At 42.6% G+C, this 23210-nt stretch overlaps 1 protein-coding gene across 9 annotated transcripts in view; it reads right to left on the bottom strand.

Moving 5' to 3' along the window:
- The window catches only part of phactr4b (phosphatase and actin regulator 4b), a 36150-nt gene that overhangs the window by 3665 nt on the left and 9275 nt on the right, over positions 1-23210 (bottom strand). For 5 of the 9 annotated variants that reach the window (XM_037980445.1, XM_037980448.1, XM_037980446.1 and 2 more), the window contains 10 exons: positions 20072-20185; positions 18832-18876; positions 10793-10957; positions 10452-10532; positions 7469-7999; positions 5074-5391; positions 4261-4392; positions 1539-2067; positions 475-767; positions 156-354 (listed from right to left, as the gene is read on the bottom strand). In XM_037980445.1, coding sequence (XP_037836373.1) covers positions 156-354; positions 475-767; positions 1539-2067; positions 4261-4392; positions 5074-5391; positions 7469-7999; positions 10452-10532; positions 10793-10957; positions 18832-18844 — 2261 coding nt within the window. In that variant the 5' untranslated portion in view covers positions 18845-18876; positions 20072-20185. Of the gene's footprint in view, positions 1-155; positions 355-474; positions 768-1538; positions 2068-4260; positions 4393-5073; positions 5392-7468; positions 8000-10451; positions 10533-10792; positions 10958-12624; positions 13347-15105; positions 15326-18831; positions 18877-20071; positions 20186-23210 lie in introns of those variants that run through there. The other 4 variants (XM_017433269.3, XM_017433263.3, XM_037980444.1 and 1 more) reach the window with 4 other exon arrangements.

The raw sequence follows: 23210 nt of genomic DNA, 5'->3' as shown, positions 1-23210 counted from the left end.
TTGCTACTATTTTTACACCGTTTCATCACATTGTCAGTCAGACAATAAGTAGGACAATGATCTAAGAAACTATCTCTATCTCTTCAAGATGTGCACAATAAATATAGTCTGTTTAAGCAGCCCAGAAGAGAAAGAAGAGGGCCGCCTGTTTTTACCGTGTGAGCGCAGTGCCGATCTGCGTGCGAATGGCCTCCCACTGCTCCCTGCTCTGCCAGGTGAGGCCCGTCTGTCCCGGAGGCTGATCTTCTCTGCTGCACCTCTCCTGGGCGAAGCGGTCCCGGTCGGGGGCGCAGGGACGGCTGCTGAGCTTCAGAGCCAGGGTGTCCTTCCTCTTCACCCTGTTCGCCAGGGCACCTAAAAAAAAGGTCCAGAGAGACAGAGCGGCTGTGAAGGAGGACCAGGACGCTGCGCTGCCTCACAGAAAAAAAACAATCTTTTATTTTTAAAAAAAAAATTTAAAGTCATGACACTTACTCGGTGGGGGCTCATCCTCCTCATCAGAGTCTTCATCTTTATGGAGCACAGGACCATCTGAGTCGCTGTCCTCTCCGTGCATGTCATGTCCTCCCCCCGTATCATCCTCCTCTTCCTCTTCCTCTTCCTCCTCCTCGCTGCCGTCTTCCCCGGGGATGATGCAAACGCCAGCGTCACCGACCAGGCACCGGCGACTCCGTGGCTCCAGCTCCGGCTGCGGGATCTCCCCATCATACTCATCCTCTTCCTCATCATCTTCCTCCTCTTCTTCCTCTGAGTAGTCATCTTCAGATCTAAGCAGAGGAAGCACGAGATGCACTTTGTCTTTGTTGAGCTAATTAACAACTTTTTTAAAAATCTAAAACAAATTAAAGCTGTTTGAAATTTGACAGTTTAATTTTCACATATTTGTTATCACCCTGAAACGTAGGCAGTCACATAGTTGCCTGTGTGTGTGTGTGTGTGTTTGTCTATCTGTTAGCAAAATATCTCAAACCAGTGGATACATTTTAATGAAACTCTCAAAGTAATCATTGGATGTACAGATATAGCTGTTTACGTTTTGGATATAATGGATATAACTCAGTGAATTCTACAGTTTCTGAGCCTTAATTCGGTGTGGTAGTAGGTGGGAGTCATCCCCTACACATACTCTAACACAATGGTTCCCAAAGTTGGGGTCGGGACCCCAATGTGGGTCGCCCAACACCAAGCAGGGGTCCTTAGATAATCTCCAGATATCAACCTACAATTAAAAACGCAGTTTTTATGATATATTTACACCATAATTGTTACAGAGAATTGAAATACAAGTCATTTAATGATTTAAAAAATAGCAAAATGGATGCTAAGACTGTGTTGTCATTATGACCTTATTTAATCGGATCATGAGCACTTTTGGACATTTAAACTCCAACAGATGGGGTCACACACCTTTGTCACTGTTATATTATGGGTTGGAAGCTAAAAGGTTTTGGGAACCACTGCTCTAACAGATATCCACTCTTTTAAAGATTGCTATTTTTTAATTATTAATTTATTTTTTGATGTACTGAGGAACTCACAGTTTTAATGGCTGGATGCTGACAGGCAGAGGGCGACCCCGATCTCCTTGGTACTCTGGAGGGGTTTCGAAAAGCAGCGCGTGCGCTCGCTGCGACCCGTCCGGGTGCGGCTGAGCCGGGCCGGGACTGGACAGGGCTCTCTGGATCATGATGTGCAGCGGGACCGGGGCTGGGCGCTGCGGAGACTCTATGGTCGGACTTGGCGGGTCGAACAGCATCGGTATGGGCTGGGGCAGCGGGTGCGGGTAGGAGTGCTGATGGTGAAGGTGGTGGGGGTGTATGTGCTGGCGGGGCGGGGAGGGTGGTATGTGGGCTGGCAGGGGTGGGGAGGGAGGGGGAGGGATTAGCTGGAAACCGAGCGGGAGGCCGCCGTGGTCCTCTGCAGACAGAGGGGAAGGGGTGATGGGATGGCTCGCAGCAGAGTCCTCTGTGTTGCGTTTTGTAACTGGGGTGGTCCTTTTAGGGGGCATCGGAGGAGACGGTTTGACCGGATGGAGACTGGCCCCCCCTGAACCTTGAGTGAAGTCCCCTGCAAAAGCAAAAACAAAACAGATAACCCAACCCAGTTGTTCGTTACGAGGCAGGACAGCTCCAGCTTGTGATTGAGCCTTTTTTTCTTAGTTTGTCTGTGTGACATGAGCATACAGGCGTACAAACACACACACACACACACACAAACTCTGGGATTACATGTTTGACCGAGCACTGCTGCACACACACACAGAGAGCTGGATCACATGTGCATGAACAGAACAGCGGGCAGCATGTGCCCCAGGTCGTAGAGAAGATGCAAACATGCTCTTCACAGCCAGATTCTAAACCTTCCTCCAAAGCTTACATAATTAGCCTCATATGGTGCAGAAGCTCCGAAGCTCAAAGCTTTCTTGCAGTTTTTATCCAGTTATTTGCATGCACAAGTCCATACTCGCTATATGCTCCTAAAAGAATCTATAAAACAGCTGTAAAGCAGCACCCAAGCTAAAAGCAGAGCCGTGCTACAGAGAACAGTTATAACATGCAGCTGACTACACTGTAATGCATTACACCCTCCTCTACATTAAAGGGATGGTTCAGATAAAAAAAAGAGAGTAATTTGTAGAAAAACTCCCACCTGAACCATATGTTACCACTTCTTTTGACTGAGCACTTAAAGTGACACTTCAGATCTTTTAAAGAAGAGTTCTGTGCATTGGTTATGAACATTTAATATCTTTGATAGATAGCTCATTGAACAATTTCAGCAGAGAGAAACAGAGTTTAACTCTGACTGGACTGACGAGCTAATGGTTAGTCGTAGCTGCCATCTTAAAGCAGCTCATAGCTCAAATCAATTTTTATAACAGTTCAAGCAAACAATATTTCATAAAACACATTACAAGGTCAGTCAGTCAAAGATACAGTAGTGCCACAGCTAGCTGCTGCTGCTTTTTTTTCATTTCACTGGACTGCGACTGATAGAGACTCAAAATTGTGAGAAAGAAAGTCCAGTTGCAGAGTCACTAAACTCAGAGTATTTGTGACCGTGTGGCCCTGATTTGAGTGGCCTGTTAATGTGTGAACCACTTGCCCACACTGTACTGACCTTGGCCCGCTTTACACAGACCTTGGTAGCCAATCCTATGGTAATGATTTAACCTACACTTTTGAAATGAAGCTGGGCAGATCTGGACCAGTGTTTGTAATAATTATTGTTTATTATTGACATTGCTGTATCTGCACATGTGTGGACTGTAGGCTTGTATGTTTTCCACCACAAGCAGATCTCCTGTACCGGTGTCAAAATGCACTCTAGCACTCAGGAATTTATGGAATCCAAATTGAGAAAGGTTTGCAATTTGTTTCAGACAACTCTTTGACTGCTTTGAGAGAAAATTTCTCACACAAATTCTTCTGAACATGTCCAAAATTCCACTGACAATTATGCGAGCCTCTTCTTAGGTTAACTAAAAACCCCGGAAAGCGTTTTCAGGAAATCTCAGAAAACTACCTCACAAACGATGTTCACTATCAGCTGCCGCCCAATGAAACACTGGCTTTAAAAGTTTATAAAATCACTGTTGCGTGAACTGCTTTGATTGTTTTTTTAGATTAGAGTTATTTTAAGACGGCAGCAATCCACTTTGAGCTTGGCCTCATTTGAGCTAGCGATTAGCTCTTCAGTCTGGTCAGAATTAAACTCTATTTTGGCAAACTAAAGTCGTTTAAGGAGCTATCTAGAACAGATAAATATTAATTGTTTATAACATTTTCCATAGAACGTCACTTCACATGATCAGAACTATTCCTTTAGGACAAACCCCTATCATTCCATTTGCTCACTTTTACGGTGTATTTTTTCCTATGCATCCATCTATTCCCTCTGATCATAAGATGAGTAGATCAGTGCTATAAAAACTGATCCTCTGCAGTCGACAGCTGGAACCTGCTAAAGACGTCCTCATTCACACGTGTAAGCATCTAAAAACAGCTAACTGAACTCACGCAGACGTCTCCCTCTCTTCCACACAAAGCACGCTTCGTATCAGCCCATTAGATGCATGCGGCTCTTATTCAGCACGTCCAGAAGGAAGCATTTAAGCCCAATCGACAAGTTGTAGGCAGTGGGGAGGAAACATGTTGGCAGCTAGAAAGGACATGACATGATGAAGAATGCAGACGCTGAAGGGCGGGCGGGGCATTCCAGATACTGGCATCCTGGCGTCAAAGCAGCAAATCCCATTACCTGAGCGCAGGCCTCCGGCCCGCCGGCACAGGTACACAGGCAGGGACAGGTAGACATCATAGTCGCACTCTCGCTTCCAGCAGGACCAGTAGAGAGGAAGCTGTGCGTTTTCTCCCCCCTGCAGGGCGGATACTAACAGGGAGGAGACGGAGGCCTTCAGATGGAGTGTCTGATAAACAAAGCTATGTGGAGGTGCTGCAGTTCATTTCATACAAATATTCACAAAAACGTCGACATAAAACTGATGTCGAGCTGAACTTATAACTCCTCTGTCTTCTTTATGGGACACCATCCAGCTCTTTACAAACGTTACTTTAATTCCGCAAACAGCTTCAGTAAAGTGTCAAAAACATCATGTGGGACAAGTGGTGTGCTCATTTATCAAGATGCCAAATCACCAGATGCGCTGTTAAGATAAAAATGAATCAAAACAGAAAGCCTTGGCCAACAGGGAATCCCAGATGAGACATATCCGCCGTAAACAACAACAACAACTACAGTGTGTGCACTGTTACATAGCCACAAGAGTCCTTGTTATCTTCAGAGTGTAAAATGCTGGGAATGTTGATGCTAAAGGAGTCCAGGCATATTAAATAAGTAGCTGGGGAAAAGCAGCTCAAGCTGTTCTTATAACATCATTACCAGGATGACTGTATGTGTGTGTGTGTGTTGTTTTTTGTGTTCTCCTTTACCATCTATTGTTCACTTTCCTGCACATTAAGTGGGAGTTCATAATGCACATTGCTTTCCCCGTTAATAAAAGCTGTTTAGGATAAAGTGCATTTCCTGTGTTGCCTGTTTAGAAGCACTTACCCAACATGGCTGCGTTCGTCCTGTTCACAGGCTTGGGTGGAGGCAGAGGAGGCTGCTTGGTGACCTGAGAGGTGGAGGTCTGCTGCGTGCTGGTACCCGTGGAGGAAACGGAGCGAACGGGTTTGGACGTCACGGCCGAGGCGGAGGAGTACTGGGTGGCGGCGTGGTTGGAAGGCGTCTGAGGCGGGCCGTTGCTGCCGCCTTCAGCGGCGGAGCTCATCAGCCACTTTGGAGGCATGACCGGCTGTTTAGGAGGCAGAGGTTCGCGCAGGCTGTCCTGCAGGGAGTCGGGGTCAGGGACAAAATGGCTGTCGGACTCTATGAACAAAAAGGACCACAGAGGTGTGTTATGAAGGCAAAGTTAGTTCCAATTATAAAAATACCTTAGAATGTTTAAATAAAATGTCTAGTGACAAACGGACCCATACAAACAGCACAGAAGCCATCAAAAAACACTTTAAAAAGTTACAATAAAGTCTGCGTCCTTAATAGCAGAATATAAATAAATGACCCAAGACTTTTGCACAGAACCAAACAACATTGTTAAAAAAGCTGCCAGATTGCAAATGTTTAGCCCAACAATAATTTTGAGTTAGAATATGTTTTATTCTGAATCAAACTAAATGTAATATTTCTGTCATTACTTCTATGTTGCTTCCCTCAAATTGGAGTGTAGTTAACACAATACTGTGTTGCATAATTGCTGGCTGTGGGCATTTAGAGGAGTGGAGGCCCATTTTGGCAGATTAATTCCATATAATTCTGATAATATTTGCAGGTACAAATAGCAGCAGCAGCAGCAGCTAGCTGCAGCACTTCCAGTTTGTCTCAGAGCACTTCCAACAGGAATATTAGGTTCTTGATGCTGGTGTAACTGTGTAATGTAAAACTGACGATGATGGAGAAGTTTATAAACTAGAGTTCACAAAAAACTGCTATGAAATGTTAGAGAATGAGGCCGTTTAAAAAGCAGAAACGAGCCACGTCAGATTAGCCGCACTCTGTCAGGGCAGAATTAAACTCTAACACTCCAAACTGAGGAAGCTCATAGAGCTATCTACAACAGATAAGATATGAACTGTTCATAGCCTTTTTTTACAGAACTCCACTTCAAAAGATCTGAACTACTGTTTTAAATATTAACAGGTTATAAAAGTGGCCTGGAAAAAGACCAAGACTGGATAAACTGCAGGGATTTTTTATGACATTTACTCCTCACAAATAACTGCATTATATTAAGGCCAGAGCTAGGAATATATCAGATATAGAATATTTTTTCTGTTTAGCTATAAATGCTTCAGCTCAGAGACGAACTGAGGCGTTCTGCTGCTGCGCCTCTCCATGGGCTCTCTGTGGTAGCTCCTGTTTGAGAATCGCATTATCTTGGGATCAGCTGTGAAGGTAAACAGTGTAGGAGGCTGCAATTACCACCGAAAAAACCCCACCTCCCTCAGCCCACCCTACTCTGCTCTGCCCCCGAGCAGCGGCCCCCACGCCGCTGCCGCCGCTCCCACACCATTCCTCAAAGCGGCAGCTCGAAAGTACAAAGTTGTTTATTTACAGATGAACCTTTATCACCTTGACGTCATGCAACCAATGAGGAAATTATCCGGGATAAAGCAGGAAGTTGGAAAGAAAAGTGCATGGGGAAAGAAGAAGAGAACGGAAGGCAGGATGTGCAGTACAGATAAAAAGAAAGAGAATAGGCTGGGAACAGAGGGAGGCATCGGAGAGCGGAAAAAAAGGAAAATAAAAGGTGGAATGAAGGGACAAGCCGAGCAGGGACATGAAGGAAAGCAGAAAATATCCCCTCATGTTCACAATATCGCTCTTTTCCTCGAGGTGGTAGTTCTTTTTCCATTTCAATGCAGCACATAATCTAAACGCCTCTCATTTCTGTCGTCCGTGACATTCATTCTCATTTCAATCACGCACCTTTCTCACACAGGTACAGATTAAAGTTCAAGTGCCAGAAGATAATTGTGTCATAAATAGGCAAATGAGATTCAAAACAGCGCTAATTATTTTCAGTTTTCCTTGTTTTAGGTCGAGCTTTATGCTTTTCAGAGCTGTTGATGACAGTGTGAGTGTTGAGGAGTGATAATGGGTGTAGTGATGGTGACACATTAATTAGGAGAGGAGAAGAGAGGACGAGCTGTTCCCTCATGTTCCTGAATAAGAAGCAGAGCTGGAGCAAGCCTCCCGAGAGCTGACAGGAGACTGTCTATATCTGGGAGGACGGCACACGAGCCGAGAAGCGACAGCAAGATGGAGGGGTAAAAAACAAAGCTGAAGAATTGCCTGTTAGCTTTAACAAATACAAACAAAATCCAGCTGGAAACGGTGAATCTTATCTTTGACTTTCTCGTAGCGTTTGAGGGGGAGCGAGACTCACCTCTGCGGGCCCGTCCCTCCTCTGCGGACGCGTGGCGGGGGAGCGTAGGTTTCCAGTCTGCTTCTGCAGGCCGACTCCTCCTGCCGTCTTCTGACGGTGCCTTCTGCAGCCCCGGCCTCCGCTGCCCGTTCTCCGGGTGGAGTCTGCCCCCGCGCCGGCCCTCCTCCATCTGACCGTGGATCTGACCCTGCCAGGCCAAGTTGGACTTCCACTCCCCCTCCCCGTGTGTGCGCGCCCCCATCCCCCCACTTCTCCGCCCTTCCTCATGAAGTCCTGCGCTCCTGGAGCCCAGAGCTCCGCGGCGGTCTCCGTCCGACAGCGAGTGGCCCCAGCGCTCCTCTGGCTGGATGAGCCTCGCAGGGTTCATCCTAAAGTCTGACTCCATGGGGAACTTGGCCTGGTTGGACGGGCTCCTGCTTGAGCTGATGACTCCTGATCCTCCTCCTCCTCCTCCTCCTCCTCCTCCGACCCCAACAGGGAGAGTGTGACCATTCTTCACATAAGATTGCTTCACATTTTGGGCATCGCCGTCTGAAAAATACAAGTCACTGGTGAAATGCACAACTCAAGAATGAAAGGATCTTATTAAACAAAGATTCAAAGCAGTCTGCTGGTTTCTAAAGATAGATAACTTTTACTAATTGTAAATAATTATATTATAATGGAGTTTGATTTCAATCTGGACCTGAATTAGACTTATGATTCTGACTTGTTTTTTTCTTGTGTATAGTGCCCTGAGATGATTTTTGTTGTGACTGGCACTATATAAATGAACTGAAACAAACCAAAAGTGTCATGAATTCAAGTATTTTTGAGTTTGTTTTGGGCTTTGGTTCTTGATTCTTTGTTTTTCTGCTTTCAAGGGTTGTTTTCTTGTTTCTGATTCATGCTTCTGTTTGAGTTTCATTTTATTTTGTTCCTTGTGTATTTGTGTTCTGTCATCATTCACTTCTCTTCTGTTTATCTCTCGTCTTCCTGCCATGCCCATCTTCACCTGTTCCCAATTGTAATCACTCACCTGTGCCCACTTCCCCTAATTATCCTCGGCTTGAAAACCTGCTCACTTTCTCCACTTCCTCACTGGTTCATTGTCTCTCATTTCTTGTTGTCTGGTTCCCTCGCCTCGCCTAACCCTAACCCCCTGTCAGCTTTTTGTTTTTTTTGTTCTTTTGTTTAAAAATAAATAAAAATAAATTATTTTGCTATGATGAGTCTGAGCACTGGGTTTGCCACTCTCTCTGCCCGTCCTGACAAAAAGAAACTGAAATACTTGATATTCAGTGCACATCCTTATTCTAAATTTATAAATGTTTAAGAAGGTAATCTGCTAACTGTGCTTCAGTGACTAAAAAATTGTGCACATAAAAAAGGTAAAAATTCCCAACTATTATCTTATTGTAAAAATTATGTGAACCTACATCCGTCTGGCTTTTATTCTCTTGCTAAGTCATTTACATAGGTGTTTGCAAACTATATAGACATAAAACAGAAAGTGGAAGTTAAAAAGAAACATGCATTTTTACTTTATGTGAAACTGAAACACCTATCAGGGAAGTAGAGAAAAACAAATTAGTTTTTTAAACGTGTCAGTTCTGGAATCAAAAAAACAATATTGCTAAAGAAAAATGAAACAGAGACATTTAATTTTTAATGCTGAGAGCAAAAGAAAAAACACTGAAGGGCTGCAAGAGAAGGACCAGTTTTATTTGCACAGAACGAATGCCTGTTTTGTTAATCAGGTCAGACAAGAATCATGTATACGCTCAGGAGGGAGACGAGGACGTACAAATGGAGCCATTGGACGCCTAAAGTGACAAATGAAAGTATCATTTTCAAAGTCTTCGATCAAGGACAGAGTGACAACACTCATGCAAGGCAGTTATATGTTTTATCCTAGTGAAATGATCGGTTTTATCTTAAATTGTGTCGTCTTTTTCCCATTTCCATGTCTCCATACCAGGTTTACACAGCTCCAGTAACATGTGCACGCTCGGTTTGAAGAATGTGTTAAGTTGCGCACATCAACACCACACATTCATCTATAAATAGCACGCGTGTGTGGGAAAAGGCGTTACTCTCTCCGTGGGCTGCCGTCTTCCAGCATGGGTAATAGGTTGTTAGTTGTTTTTGCATCATTTTACGATTTATTTTTTTTTTATAATTATTTTTAATTGGTTTATTTTGTGTTACTTGGCAATTGAAGGAACTACAGTGTTACTAGCATGAGGCAAGTTGGTAACAAGTGGGGGCTCGCCAGGGATCTTTGAATTTTTTTTGAAGTTGACAGCTGGTGCTCTCTCAGTTGTTGGACGTTTCTTTTTCACTTTAGGTAAATATTAATGCGAAGAGAAGGTTTTCATAACACACGAAAGTATCAAGGCGTAGAACATTCCGCAGAACAAACAGGCTCCCAGTGACCTGCAGAAGCTCCGTTTACAGTCTCAGTCATTCCTATCTCCCAGATGCAGCGTGCTCTGTCACAGTTTACTAAGGCCTTTTACCAAGGGAAAGCAGGGATGACGGGAGTCAAGCAATTTATGCAGTGGGAAGTAGTCATGCATATTTTTTTATGTTATTACATTTTAAAGAGGGCAGCAGTAACAAAAAAGGAATATTAAAAATGTACCCTGAAGTCAAGCCCCACAGACATATTCAGTGTTTGTTGGAGTGATGAAGAAGCAGCTGTAGGTTTAATAAATGAGCTCCTGCAACAGCGGGGACCACAGAAAGCTCGCACACATCCCTCTCTGAGCTATTTTGCTGCAGGGCGTAATTTGTTCCATTTTTTCCTGAGCTCCGGAGAGTGGCATGTAATTTTAAACAGATATTGCATTACTATGAAAGACAGCAAGTAAATTTGCCTGTTTTAAAGTACGTCTCAGACACCTGTTACGATGTAGTGATGACTTAACCCGCAGCATCTGTGGGGATGAGATCGCCTCGGGCCTGCTAGTGTCAGAGAGCTCAGATGAAGGCTTCTTACCGTTGTCTGGGACCTCCTTCAGCACTCCTTGTTCTATAAGCTCCTGTCGTGTGCGCCTCGTCGACATCTTCCTCTCCAGCTCTGCCGTCAACAAACAGAATTTACACAGCTTTTAAATCTCTGTGGTCGCAAAAAGGCAGCGCCCTCGTAGGGATGCTTTGTTGTCATACAGGCGCCAAAACCATCAGAGGAGCCAAGAAAGACTGTAGCATTCATGGAGGAGCACAAACACTGAGGAATGCTGATTAAAGTTCATTGTAGCCGATACACTCAGGGAGAAAACAACAAAAAAGAGGTGGGGTCCACTCAAACTACAAACACAATGAGTTTACAGTACAAACCTTCGGATGTTTCCTTGAACTTCTCGCTGCTTTTCTTCTTACGCCACTTCCAGGGTTTGAAGATCTTGCCAAGGGTGGAAAACTTGCCTTTACGTTTCGGGGTATCATCCCCTGTGCTTCCCCCCTCGCCCACCATTGTGCTGTGGTGTTGCTCAGATTCATCATCTGAAAAACGAAAAATTATAATAATAACAATAATATTAATAATAATTAGTGTTAAGGGATTAACAAGATTCTTCAAGACACCAGTGCCTCAAAAAGAAAAAAAAAATCAAAGCAAAGCTCCATCAGCAGGAGCCATATTCTGACAATCGTCATTTCTACTCTAAATGAGCCTCTCTGCCTTTGCAAACACGGCCTGGCTCATCGGGGCTGTTAGTTCTTGTGGACTGACTGTAGGGTGATGCTGAGAGCTCACGGACTCCTTCGACGGCTACAGTTAACAGGAGAGGTTTGACGCTGGCACTCAGCCAGCGTTTCTCGCTGTCAAGTGCTCACATTCCTTTGCTGGATGGAGACTAGAGCCTTATCAGCCTTTCAGCCCTCGCCGAGATGAGGGGCACACACGGATGCAGTCATAAGCGGCAGAAAAACGCTGTCAGTCATGAAACATATGCACAGCTGACAGTCAGGAAACGAGACCTTTTCAAGGATCGCCGATTGTTACGAGATGTCACCGAGGCTGGAAGTACTCCATTAGACGGCTTTCTGCAGGGACGGCTAAATATTCTGGGCTCCATGATTGACAGATGCTCCGACAGAGTGCTGAGCTCGGAGAGGGTTTGAACATTAGCTCTGTGGTAAAGGCTGCTGCATTCAGCAGACATAATATTTACCACTGGAAAGAGAACGGAGTCTGATTTAAAACATCCAGCCAGGATGTCTTGGCGTCAGCAGCGTCTGATTCCCATAACAATATGCTCTCACACAGTGAAGAACACAGGGGCACAAAGACAGCATGACTACGATTTCTACAAACTGAATTTTTAATTCACTCTCACACATCAAGTCAGGGCTAGCAAGGAGCAGCAGCCCTACCCAGTTTAATATCTTACTAAAGGACATTTTAGTATGGCCAGTGCCACAATCCTTTTCATAACAGAAGGACTTCAACTGATAATCAGCATGGCTAACAGAGTTTAGAAGTCTGTCTGACTGTACAACTGAGGTTTTATTGGAGTCAAGAAGGCCTTTGCTGCCATTACAACCATAGAGCATATGAGTGATACAAAACAAGACAACACAAAAATTCTATGGGCTATAGTGAGCTGGCTGATAGCCAATAATTTGAAAAGTGACAAATATTGGCCTTATCGGCTTACCTCTAGTCAGGACCCCCCTGTAGGTAGAAAAAAAACACCAAGTTGGGGGTCTTGAGACGATCTACATAAATCAAATTATTTTAAAAGTTAATACCAATACCATATTCAGCTGTAACTACTGTAAGGATATAAAATAGTAGTTTCAGTATAGATAGATAAAAGTAATATAATAGTTCACAAAGCTCTTTGTAAATGACTTTTTATCAGTGTTTGGATATGCCAACCAACAAAAATGGGCGTAACAAGTCTCTGTGACTGAAAAGTCTGAGAACTGCTGATACAGAATTTCAAAAACAGACTTGTATACGACATAACACAACACTGGAGCGAACGTGTGTGAATATTGCAGAAAATACTGACTTCACAAGACCCCGCAGACAGATCGAGAGCAAATCAGCGGTAATTCCTTCAGTCCAGCTAAAGCACAGTATAAGAAATTCATTCAAATTTATTCCCTAATCAACAAATGCATTTCTTGTCAAGCCCCATGAAAAAGACACACTTATCTACCTGGAAGAGGGGTGTTAGGAGTCCAGCTTCCGTGATGGCGGGACCTGAAACAGCACGCCATGGGGAAGCAGGAAGCATTCGGAACATTAAAAACGCCCTGCGTGTATCCAAGAAATCAATCTGAAGAGGAAGAAAACGCAGACGAGCAAGTTCCAGAGCGAAGCTACAACAGAGAGGTCCACACCACGGAAATCCATCTTATCTCAGAGAGGTAGGAATCTGAGAATTCAGACCAGCTGCCATAACATCCAGATTAGGCTTTGCTTGAAGCTAAGTCTCTGTGTTGAACGTTCTCACGCAGCGCGGACCGTCCTGTTTAAAACACCTCTCGTAGAGTGGCTCAGCTGAGCCGGCGAAGCAAGATAAGAGCTGTCCTGAACACAAACAGAGCACTGCGGCGATGACGGTCACAGAAGACTCCGGGCATCCATTTGAAGAAGATGACTGACAATATCCTTAGAAGATCTGAATGCTGGCCAATGAAACTTGATCATAAAACGTGTCAATCCACTATCGTAAAACAGTTAAGAATTAGACAAAAAAGCCTCAATGTTCAACTCAGTTATCACATCCAAGAAGCTGTGGATCCACTCAGAATCATTCCTCATAAATAGAAAGGAAAAACTCTCCAACATGCCCTTGGTTCAGCTGTGGTAAGAGGAGGCTTGTAGTGTGGTGGCTCTACAGCTGTTTGTTACAGTGAGCCTAGGAATACAGCGGGATAAAAAGAGCTACAAAGGGAGAAAAAGTACAGACGTTATTGAAAGAAGGGGGGGCTGGAAACACAGTCACACAATCAGGGTGGAGTGCCATTTCCTCCCCGAGAACAAAGACAGCCTCTTCCCCTCATACTGAAAACACACTCGGACACGGGGATCGCAGAAATATGCTGCCACTAGGTACGAAAACTGGCTAAATTAACCACCGACGGCATAAAAGGTGCTTTCATTCATAACAAGCCCAAAGCCATCAGACATGTCTGATGATCAGAAGCTCAGCCAAGAAAAGACCAATCTGTCAGGAAACACAGGGGGTGTCTGATTGCGTGCGGCTGTTCCTCTGACGTAGCCCTGTCCTCCCGAAGCCATACCTTCTTTACCACCAAGCATCTCCCTGAGGGGGCATGTTAGCTAGGTCAGGTGAGCATGTCGTTCCTTTCACTGAGCCTGCGAGCAAAGTCGTCCTGATCACTTACACAAAAAACACCCACATCCAGTCAAAGAGCTCCAACTGTTGGGAAATACCTCCAGCCTCATTAAAACCTTTACTTATGCCAGGGCAGATTATGAAATTCAATCTACTTAAATGAGCACAGCGGTCATAACCACAAGGATTGTGTTCTGTGGAAAATTGTTCACTGTTTAGCTGTAAATGCCACAAAAGTATACATTTTTACATATGTTTTACTAATTATCGTCTGCTGTTAAAGGGCGGACGACAATGTAATTGTCTGAGTCTATGTGCTCGTTTGTCATGTTAGCAAAAGTTCTCATGAACCACTGGATGGATTTTACCTAAATTCTCACAAAGTAATCACCTACATCTACTACTTATTCATTTTTAGACAAAGTCCAAATCAAGGTGGCTGCCCCAACTAATTTGACTATTAAAACAATAAAACAATGACTATAAGTCAGTCAGTTTTACAGATTCTAAGTGAACATTTGGTGGGGTAGTAGCTAGAAGTCTTCCACAACACATATTTCACGGGCAAACAAAACTTTGGCATTAACTGTTTAAGTCAATCTTGTTTGTTGGCAAAATATTTCATGCATCCGTGGACCAATATTAATGAAACTCTCAAAAAATAATCACAGTATCAAGATGGCCTTCACAGCTAGTCAGCCTAAGACTATAAAGAGAAAAACTTAGTCAATTTTACGGATGAGCTAAAATTCAATGTGGTGGTAGCTGAGAGTCATCCAGAATGAATGCTCCAAGCACTATCAGATCAAGTGAAATCTCCTAATTTCTTTTGGCATAACGACATTTTTAAGATTTGACCATAAAGTTTGAAGGTGGTGGGCAATATGCCTTCCTTCTTAGGAGTGCTAGGCCATCACTATATTATTTTTATTTTTTTTTGACATTACTCAAAATAATCACCTGGATTTAAAATGATGTAAAGCAACCCACCGGATGTAATTTCACTGAGTAAACATTTTCCCTGGGCTGTGTAGCAAGAAAATGACTGTGCAGTACATCCATAAGTGTGTAAAAACACAGTTGAGATTCATCCACATGATCCCAGTGATTTAACATTCCTTGCGGTGGTGAAAGTGGAGGGAAAGAGAGAGCAGCCTGTGCGAAGTTGATTATGCAATCCAAACCCACCCGCCCCGCCGCCCCCCACGCTCTCAGATGTTTAAAGTCTTTGAAAAACGGCCAAATTAGAAACGAGTTTCGAAGCCACGAATGTCTGCGGCGAAGGAAAAAACCCCAACGCTCGTGGTGTGTTTGAGAGAGGGGGCAGAAACTCACCGCCAGTTTTGTGTTGTTGTGGGTCCTGAGCTGGAATCTCCACACCAAGGCTCTGTCCCATGATCCAGCCCCCGAGGGGCCCCTACCTGTCCTCCACCCAGGACCGTGTGCACAACACGGGACAGATCAGCAGCTGCACCTGCTTTGTTCAAAAGCCCTCCATGATCTCTCAGATCTTTTCTTCTCTGCCTCTCTCATCTGCATTTACTCTATGCCTACAGTCCCTCCTTCTTACAAGCTCCTTAAGATTTTCCCTCCCTCCCTGCAGGAGATGGACTCCCTCTCCCCCACACTCAAATGACCCTCCCTCCTTGGCTCACAGCACAGATCAGCATTCACTGACGGATGCCTACCATTCCTGGGAGAAAGACAAGTTATGTTTTTAATTTGACGTGTGTGCCGCACCGTGTAGCTCCAGGAATAGGTGTTCAATGTAAAGAATGTCATGAATCAAGTAAAGCTTTGAAATAAAAAGATTTGGTCAGCACAAAAGAAACGAAATTTGAAACTGCAAAAGCTCAGACCACAATTTATATCAAAACAGTCTCCGTCTACAGAGCAGCAGAGGGTGAGTGGTCGTGCATTTCCTGTTTTTCAAAATCTACTTCCTTGCAAAACATCAATACAGACACAAAAAAACACTGAGGCAAAAAGAGGGTCACTGCACTGAAACAAAACACAAAAAGGCGAGAGAAATAAGCCATGATAGCGCTGGAGAAACAGACTTCTGAATGTCTAAAAATACGGAGCTGAGATGTTCTAACTGGAAAAAAAAAAACAGGAATCTGCTCTCGAGACCAGATTTGAGAGAATTCAACAAAATTATTCTTTTAAGGCCTATTTAAGCTTTTTTACATGTTGCCTTGTCTCCTAACGCATTAAACCACGGATTCACTGCTAGTTTTGCTTTGTTTTTTCAGTTAAATAAAATGTAATTTTAGCAAAAGATACATTATTTGAAGTGTGTTTCTGTGAAAGGATTATAAAAGGTTATTTTCTTATCTGTTATAGATTTGGAGTTTGGAGAAAGAGAGTTTATTTCTGACACGACTGACAAGTAAACGGCCAGTCCAAGACCGAAGTGGACTGTTGCTGTCTTAAAACAACTCCAGCCGTTAAAACTTCATAATGGTTTCTGTAAACACTATTGTAGAAACATTGCTGTCAATTGTGAATTACGCAGGTATTTACATAGATGTCGATAGTTATTTTTAAGCAGAAATAGCAGCAGCTAGCTGTAGCACTTCCAATGCAAACTGTACTAATCTGGGACAAATGCAATAAGAAAAACAGAACTTCACGAGGCTAAAACCCACTCATGAATCCCAGCAGATTGAAGCTGAAACTTCTTCAGAAGGAATTTCAGCTGAGGTCACAGTCCATCAGGTAACACGAGGATGTTTTCATCAGATAGAAGCTCCTGTTTCGAATATTTGGTTATTGCTGCATTTCAGAACAAGGAGAGGGCGTTTGCAATGCCGCTCAACACTCCTCATGCCTCCAGACACCATTTTCATACATCTCTAAGTCTCTTATCGCGATTTCAAAAGAGCAGGAGGAATTAACATGACTTTGAAACACAGTTGCCAGGAAAGACCTCGCGTTTTTGGCTTTAATAAAGAGAAGCAGAGAAAGCGAGAAAAAGAAAAAAAACGCTTCTCCAAAGCAGATGGAAAGAATGACAGGAAACTGGACCCCCCTGAATCAGGGATCTGAAATCCTTTTGAGGTTTGAGTGACTTCAGAATATCTTGGCTCTCAGAGGGGTCCAGTGCACCGAGCTGTGTCATTACGCCTGGATAGATCAGAGTTTTCAGAGTGTTTGGCTGTGTCTCGAGCTGCTGCTAAAGATGAAGAGCTACAGTGTTCGTCAGCGCCGCTTTCCTCTCCCTTCGTGCCCCACATACAGCCTCCACACCGGGCTGCCTTCCAAAGAGAACTGAGCCAATTCGCATGAGCCCAGAACCTGTTGGCCTGACCTGGAAAACAGACTGGGCCAGGCGCTTTCAGCAAGCCCAGGACGTTACAGACATTTGTGCAAACGTTACCAAGCCCCGTCCGTCAGGACGAGCGTTTCAAACTCGCCAGAGGAGAAACACAAAAAAAAAAAACTAAACCGTGTTGCTCGCTGCTCTTTTCTTACAGGTTTAATGTAAAACCAGCAGGTGTCGCACTCGAGCAGCGGAGTCCAAAACAAACTGAGCCTAAACCAAAAGTAGAGCCTGACTTCAGAATCTAAATTGAACTTGAAGGGATGCATACTGCCCGCTGCCTTTCACGCCGGAGATTAAAACTACAATCAGCTTAAGAGTCCGTTTGGTCAAAACTTGAATGGCGTTATTCACATTATCATGTGATGTTGTACGATCTCATGAGATGTGATAGCGCTCATAGCTTGTGTTGAGGATGACTCCCAGCTACGACCACGGCAGATTTTAGCTCAACATCTGTACATTTGGCTGGGTTTTAGCCATTTTTGTGTTGGCTGATGTCGATTAGCTGTGGGGATTCCAGAAGTCATTCAGTCGTAGAGGTATATCCAACAATTACTTTCTGAGAGTTTCATTAAAATCTGTCCAGGGATTTTATGAGACATTTTGATATTGTTACAGTCAAACAAACACAGTAAAAAACATTATCACAAAGGCGATAAAAGTAGCTTAAAAAACTTTGTATCATGGGCACAAGTGTCCAATATGGACTCATAGAGACTATCCTTTGATTAATGGGGGCTTTTAAATCAAGGATGAGTCATTAGGTGAAAAAATAAAAATAATAATTTAAAAAAAGAGCTACAAAAGAGACTTAGATGAACAAATAGGTGCAACATTGACAACATAAAGCTGATAAGAACTGAAAATAAAAGGCACAATGAGGAAAAGAGACCTCACTCACTGTTTAGAACTTCTTTACATTTCCATATCTTTACAGAGCCAATAGCCAAAATTCAAGTTTATAAAAGTGTATTTATGATAGCCTGAAAAGCATGAGAGAGCAGTGACAGTTGTTGCAAAAAATCATTCACACACTTATTTCTTTTCTTGACATTTCCAGCTCCTAACAAAAACTCACCCCAGAACATCTGTAGATGTTTTTCAGTGTGTTCGACTTTTATTGTGAAGGTTTCCACAGGAAGCCTCAGATTGTCAAGCACATCCAGAAATGTTTGGCTTTTTGTGCAGGTTAGTTTGACAAGAAGGGGGAACTGTTTTTTTTTTTTTGATTCTGAATCAAAAGCCACCAGTGCACATTATCGAGGTGCGCACTTCCTTTTTCCTGCACGGCTGCTGCAGTTATCAAAAAAGGAAGGATCGGCATAGCTGCACGACCGTGTGGAAACCATTCATACCAAGAGGAGAAAGCTACCCGCTGTAATTTGTGAAGTCAAAGCTGGAAAAAATAAATGACTTTAGAACTTTTTTAACTAAACATTTACGTAAACTAGGGGAAACTCTGAAAAACAACAACCCCTGTTTGAGACAGACCATTAGTTTGGCCCTGATGTCCAGAAGAAGATATGCAGAATATCAGAAAAATCATGCGACTGGGACATTAATGTTAAATTTTGCCATGATAAATTTTTTATACTCTGTGTAGCCCTTGTTCGGAGCAGCTCATAACATGTGAGAAGATGCTAAACAGCACAGTGGATGTTCAGCGAGACGAGATTCCCTCTGAAGGATTATTTCTGTGTTTGATAAAGCACAACCAGTCAGTTGGTACTCACCACGATTTTCCATCACAGAGAATGAGGCACGTCAGTCACGGGTTCCTGAAAAACAAGCGTTTGATGATCAACACCAGCTTTACATGTGAGCTGAAAGGCTTAATTAGGGAGCCAATTACAAGTATCAGATCGGAATACCAAGCAAGGCATTTTTCCATTAATTGGTACGAAGAACAGCAGCTGACCACGCTTCGCTCCCAATCTCTGTCCAGGTTTTACGGTTTTTACGTCAGCCGTGAGACAACATGTCTGCAGTCTGGAAGTAATTTAAAATACGAAACGAGAGCAGTTTAGTCCTTGTGTCGTTTGAGTCTTTCTAGTGACCATCAATTTAATTAAGAATTTAAAATCAAAAGACGTGGCTAATGATCAACTGATCCATGTGGTGGAGAAATATAGTTTTTTGTCGCCTTTTGGAGACACAGCCCTGTCCTCCCAACGATCCACCACCGACACAGCTGGATAAAAATGTTCACCGTTATTTACTGCAGTGTGGAGCTACGGAGGTTTCAAGCACATGATGGGACTGACTGTAATAACCTTCATGTACCTGTGGTCTTTAATCTACAAGTCCGTGCTGTAAGAAAAAGCAAAATAATTCAAGTATCAGATTACGACTCAGCTCATCCTGATTTTTAAATGACTCTGATCGGTATCAAGACAAAAATTCTGGTTGGGACATCCCTACTTCTAATCAACCAAATGTAGATACGGTACATTGTGATTTATCTTTAACTTTATTATAGATTAACACAGCCACCACTAATAACTCAACTTAATCTGTTGTATGGAGCAATCAATAACATTTCTAAAGGAAATAAATTTCATGAAAAAATAATTTGAATTAAAAATCAAATTTAGGACCTAAAATAATATTTCATTTTTCAGTTAGATACAAATGAAAAAAAAAACAGAAATCCCAACTTTGCTTTTGAGACTGACCATTAAATACTGTTCTGTGAAGAATTTTGTTAATCTAAAACACAACAATGGCTTTAGCAACGAAGGGCAACATGTCAGTTAAAATGTGTTTTTCTTTACTTTTTGGACAAAAAAAAAAAAAAACGACAAAAAGCAAATGAAAGACAAACAAACAAAATAAGTTTTCTAGAAATTGAAAGGGCAGCAGTTTTCAGTGGATAAATATCTTTGGTAAACCTTTGGTTGGAAATATGTTACATGAATTACTTCAGTCTAATAAACTGGCCTTTTGGAAAGAGAAGAAAAGGAGAAGACGTACACTGGAGAATGTCATGGGTGGTGTTGGGATGGTCGAGGTCCTACGAAGCTGCAGAGTTGCATTTTACTCATTTTTCCTGCATGCTGATGATGGCCGTTCCACCCATCTTAGCCCCTGTGTAAAAAAACAACAAAAAAAAAACTATAAAAACAATATGTTACTGCAGATTGTAGGAAGCTTGTATTAACTACTGCAACAACAAAAACTCATTTGACTGCAAGGTTCAAATATGAAATCACAAATACACCATTACCAACAAGAGACAGAGTGAAACATAAATAGGCGCATAACAGTTTGCCCAAAGTCAAAGTATAATAAATGTTTAGCTCTGTTTGTGGTTATTTTACTCACAGCAGCAGTGATGCTATTTCCCCTGGTGCACATTCATTCAGTTTTTCTGCTTTTAGAAAATAATGTGTACAGATGAAAAGAAACCTCAATAACTCAGGCAAATTATTTAAAATAATGTTGTTTGAATGTTGCTGAACAACTTACTCACACAATCTTTCACAAAGCGTTGAACTATAACTAATACAGCCATGAAAACGTACACTAAATAAACTAGAACATCCACTTTGTAACAATCTTAACTAAAAATCTTCATCAACATCTTTATATATGAACTGTATGAAAAGTGTAAAAAAAAGCCAAGATAAAGAAAAAAGCGTTAAAGCTGCTGCCAGAGGCTCATTGTGGTCACCATGGTAACCACACACCTGTGTCTGTCACTCCCTGACAGCGAACTTAAGAGAGGCGGACAGAAACACAGACTGAAAACTGCACCTCAGTCGCTGTGTGGAAACTACGAGACAGAGCTTAAAAGTTCTTGAGCAGCAGAAGGCTCTGATGGTCACACATGTCAATTTTTAGGTTTCCACACTGTTTTACAGAGTAGACTTTACAGTGTTAAAAAAACCTTATTTCCAGTTTTGAGGTAAAATAAAACTGAAGTGAAGAAGCCTGGGTGTTCGCTCTCTGCAGTCTGGGAGGATTTAAGAGAAAACTATAAGTCTTATGGCACCGTGAGACTCCCTGAGTGAAAGTACATAAAATTAACTACATTTTGATGTATAATTTGGATATGTACCAAAAATTAATTTGTGGGAGTTAGAGGAGTTTGTTTGCAAAGATTTTGACATTTTTAGACAGTTCATGACACCATCAACTGTCAGCAGAACATTTCATGGAAAAAGCTCCAAAAATCCTAAAACTTAATTGGAAAGGTGCAAAAAAAGCTTCTTCCGGTTGAGGCAAGTAGCAAAACTTAAACCGGTTTCGTCGAGGCACGACTTGGAGAGAGTGAGACATGTCCTCGTTTCAACCCGTCCTGACTACTGCAGTGCACTTCATGCTGGTGTCGGTCGAGCATCTTCATCTTCATCTCGTCTTCAGCCTGCCCAGAGTGCTGCTGCTCGTCTTCTCACTGGTGTACAGAGACATGCACACATTCCTCCTGTCCTGGCCACAGAATTAATTCTAAAGTTTTATCGTTAGCTGATAAACGCCTGAATGGTCTTGCTCCTTTGTCCCTGTCGGATCTGCTCCAGACGTATCTTCCTTCGCTGACCAGCTGCTTTTATTTGTTACAAAACTGAGGCAGAAGTTTAAAGGAGATTGAGCCTTTTCTGTAATAGCACCTAAACTTTGGAAAAAACTGCCTTTAAACATTAGACAGGCATCTTTGCTTCCCGGTTTTATGTCCCTTTTAAAAACGCACCTTTTCCCCAAATGTCTTTGACTAGTTCTGAGTTGATGTTGTGACTTCTATGTTTGTTGGTGGTCGGTTTTTTTTGCTTTTATTCTATTTATTTTTGTATGTACAGCACTTTGGTAAACTTGTTGGGGTTTTTTGAAAATGTGCTTTATAAATAAATTGGATTTGGATTTTGAAATGGTGTAAAAATCGTAATAAAATATCAAAATGCCAGTACAGATGTGTTAAGTCCGACTTTTTGTGACTCATTTAACCTTTGAATGATGTTTCTAATGCGAAGTATGACTGAGCTCCATGGAGGGCTGGGATTTCTCATCAGTTCACCAAAACCCCATTGATAACCATTATTATTAGTATATTTATCATTATTGTGGATGGATGGATGGATGGATGGATGGATGGATGGATGGATGGATGGATGGATGGATGGATGGATGGATGTGTCTCTATTTCAACATAAAAAAGGGGAACAAACTCAAAGTGGGCGTAGTTTGTCAAAAACAATGTCATTCCACAGTTCAGTCTGTTTGACATCATTTCATTTGTGAAATCGAAATGCGAAAGTAGAGTTTAAGCCATTTATTTTTAGCGCTTTAGTCCTTTTTCCCCCTGTAACAACACATGGGAGAGACAGCTCCATTTTAGTTTCACATTTCCCGAAGTGAGAAGGGCCGTGAGCGGCTTGGAGTGTAAGAACATCTCGGCTCAGACAGCCTGTAAGTCGATGGGAACCAGCAGAGCCCTGCTCCCGAGCTGAACGCAGCGAGAGAACAGTTTCCTGGCAAACACTCAGACTTCTGCTTCAAACTGAGCATTTCTCCACTCACTTTGTGACAACATTCATCGCAACACTTCGGCGATGTCCCTGAACACTCATACTGGCAAAACGGATCCTTTATAACTTCAAACAAACTATAATTAGCCCGAGTGAGTCATTTATGTATGACAAAAAAAACAAAACTATATTGTCTCCTGAGTGTTTAGGTTTGTGAGCTGTCGGAGATGAAAACTAAACAAACAAAGGCTAATTAATTCCAGAAATATGAAACATACAAATGCAATAATGTTGTATTTAAAGTGAGTATTGCTTTTGTTGTTTATTCTTGAAGCAACAAGATTAATACTGTTTCGGTAATGCTGCGGCTTTGCTATCAGTTAGAGTGACTGCAGTCTACATTAACTTTGTCCACTTCCTTTTCCTGTTGTTGTTGTTGTTTGGTGCTAATAAAGTTAATCTAAAAGTGGATCCCTTAACATCCTGGTTAAATTAGAGGCATGTGGGACTTTTGAAGGTATGAGGGTGGAGAGGGGGTTAATGTGATTTAACCCATTCTGGCTGGAGACCGACTGACTGATGTTCTGTCAAATAGATATCAATAGTTAGTACCTCATCAGTCTAATAGCATGGTGGGCAATCATGGTCCT

Source organism: Kryptolebias marmoratus, linkage group LG16 (genome assembly GCF_001649575.2).
Source record: "Kryptolebias marmoratus isolate JLee-2015 linkage group LG16, ASM164957v2, whole genome shotgun sequence".
Taxonomy (NCBI): domain Eukaryota; kingdom Metazoa; phylum Chordata; class Actinopteri; order Cyprinodontiformes; family Rivulidae; genus Kryptolebias; species Kryptolebias marmoratus.
The sequence above is the reverse complement of the archived record's forward strand: the minus strand, read 5'-3'. Positions and strand labels throughout refer to the sequence as shown.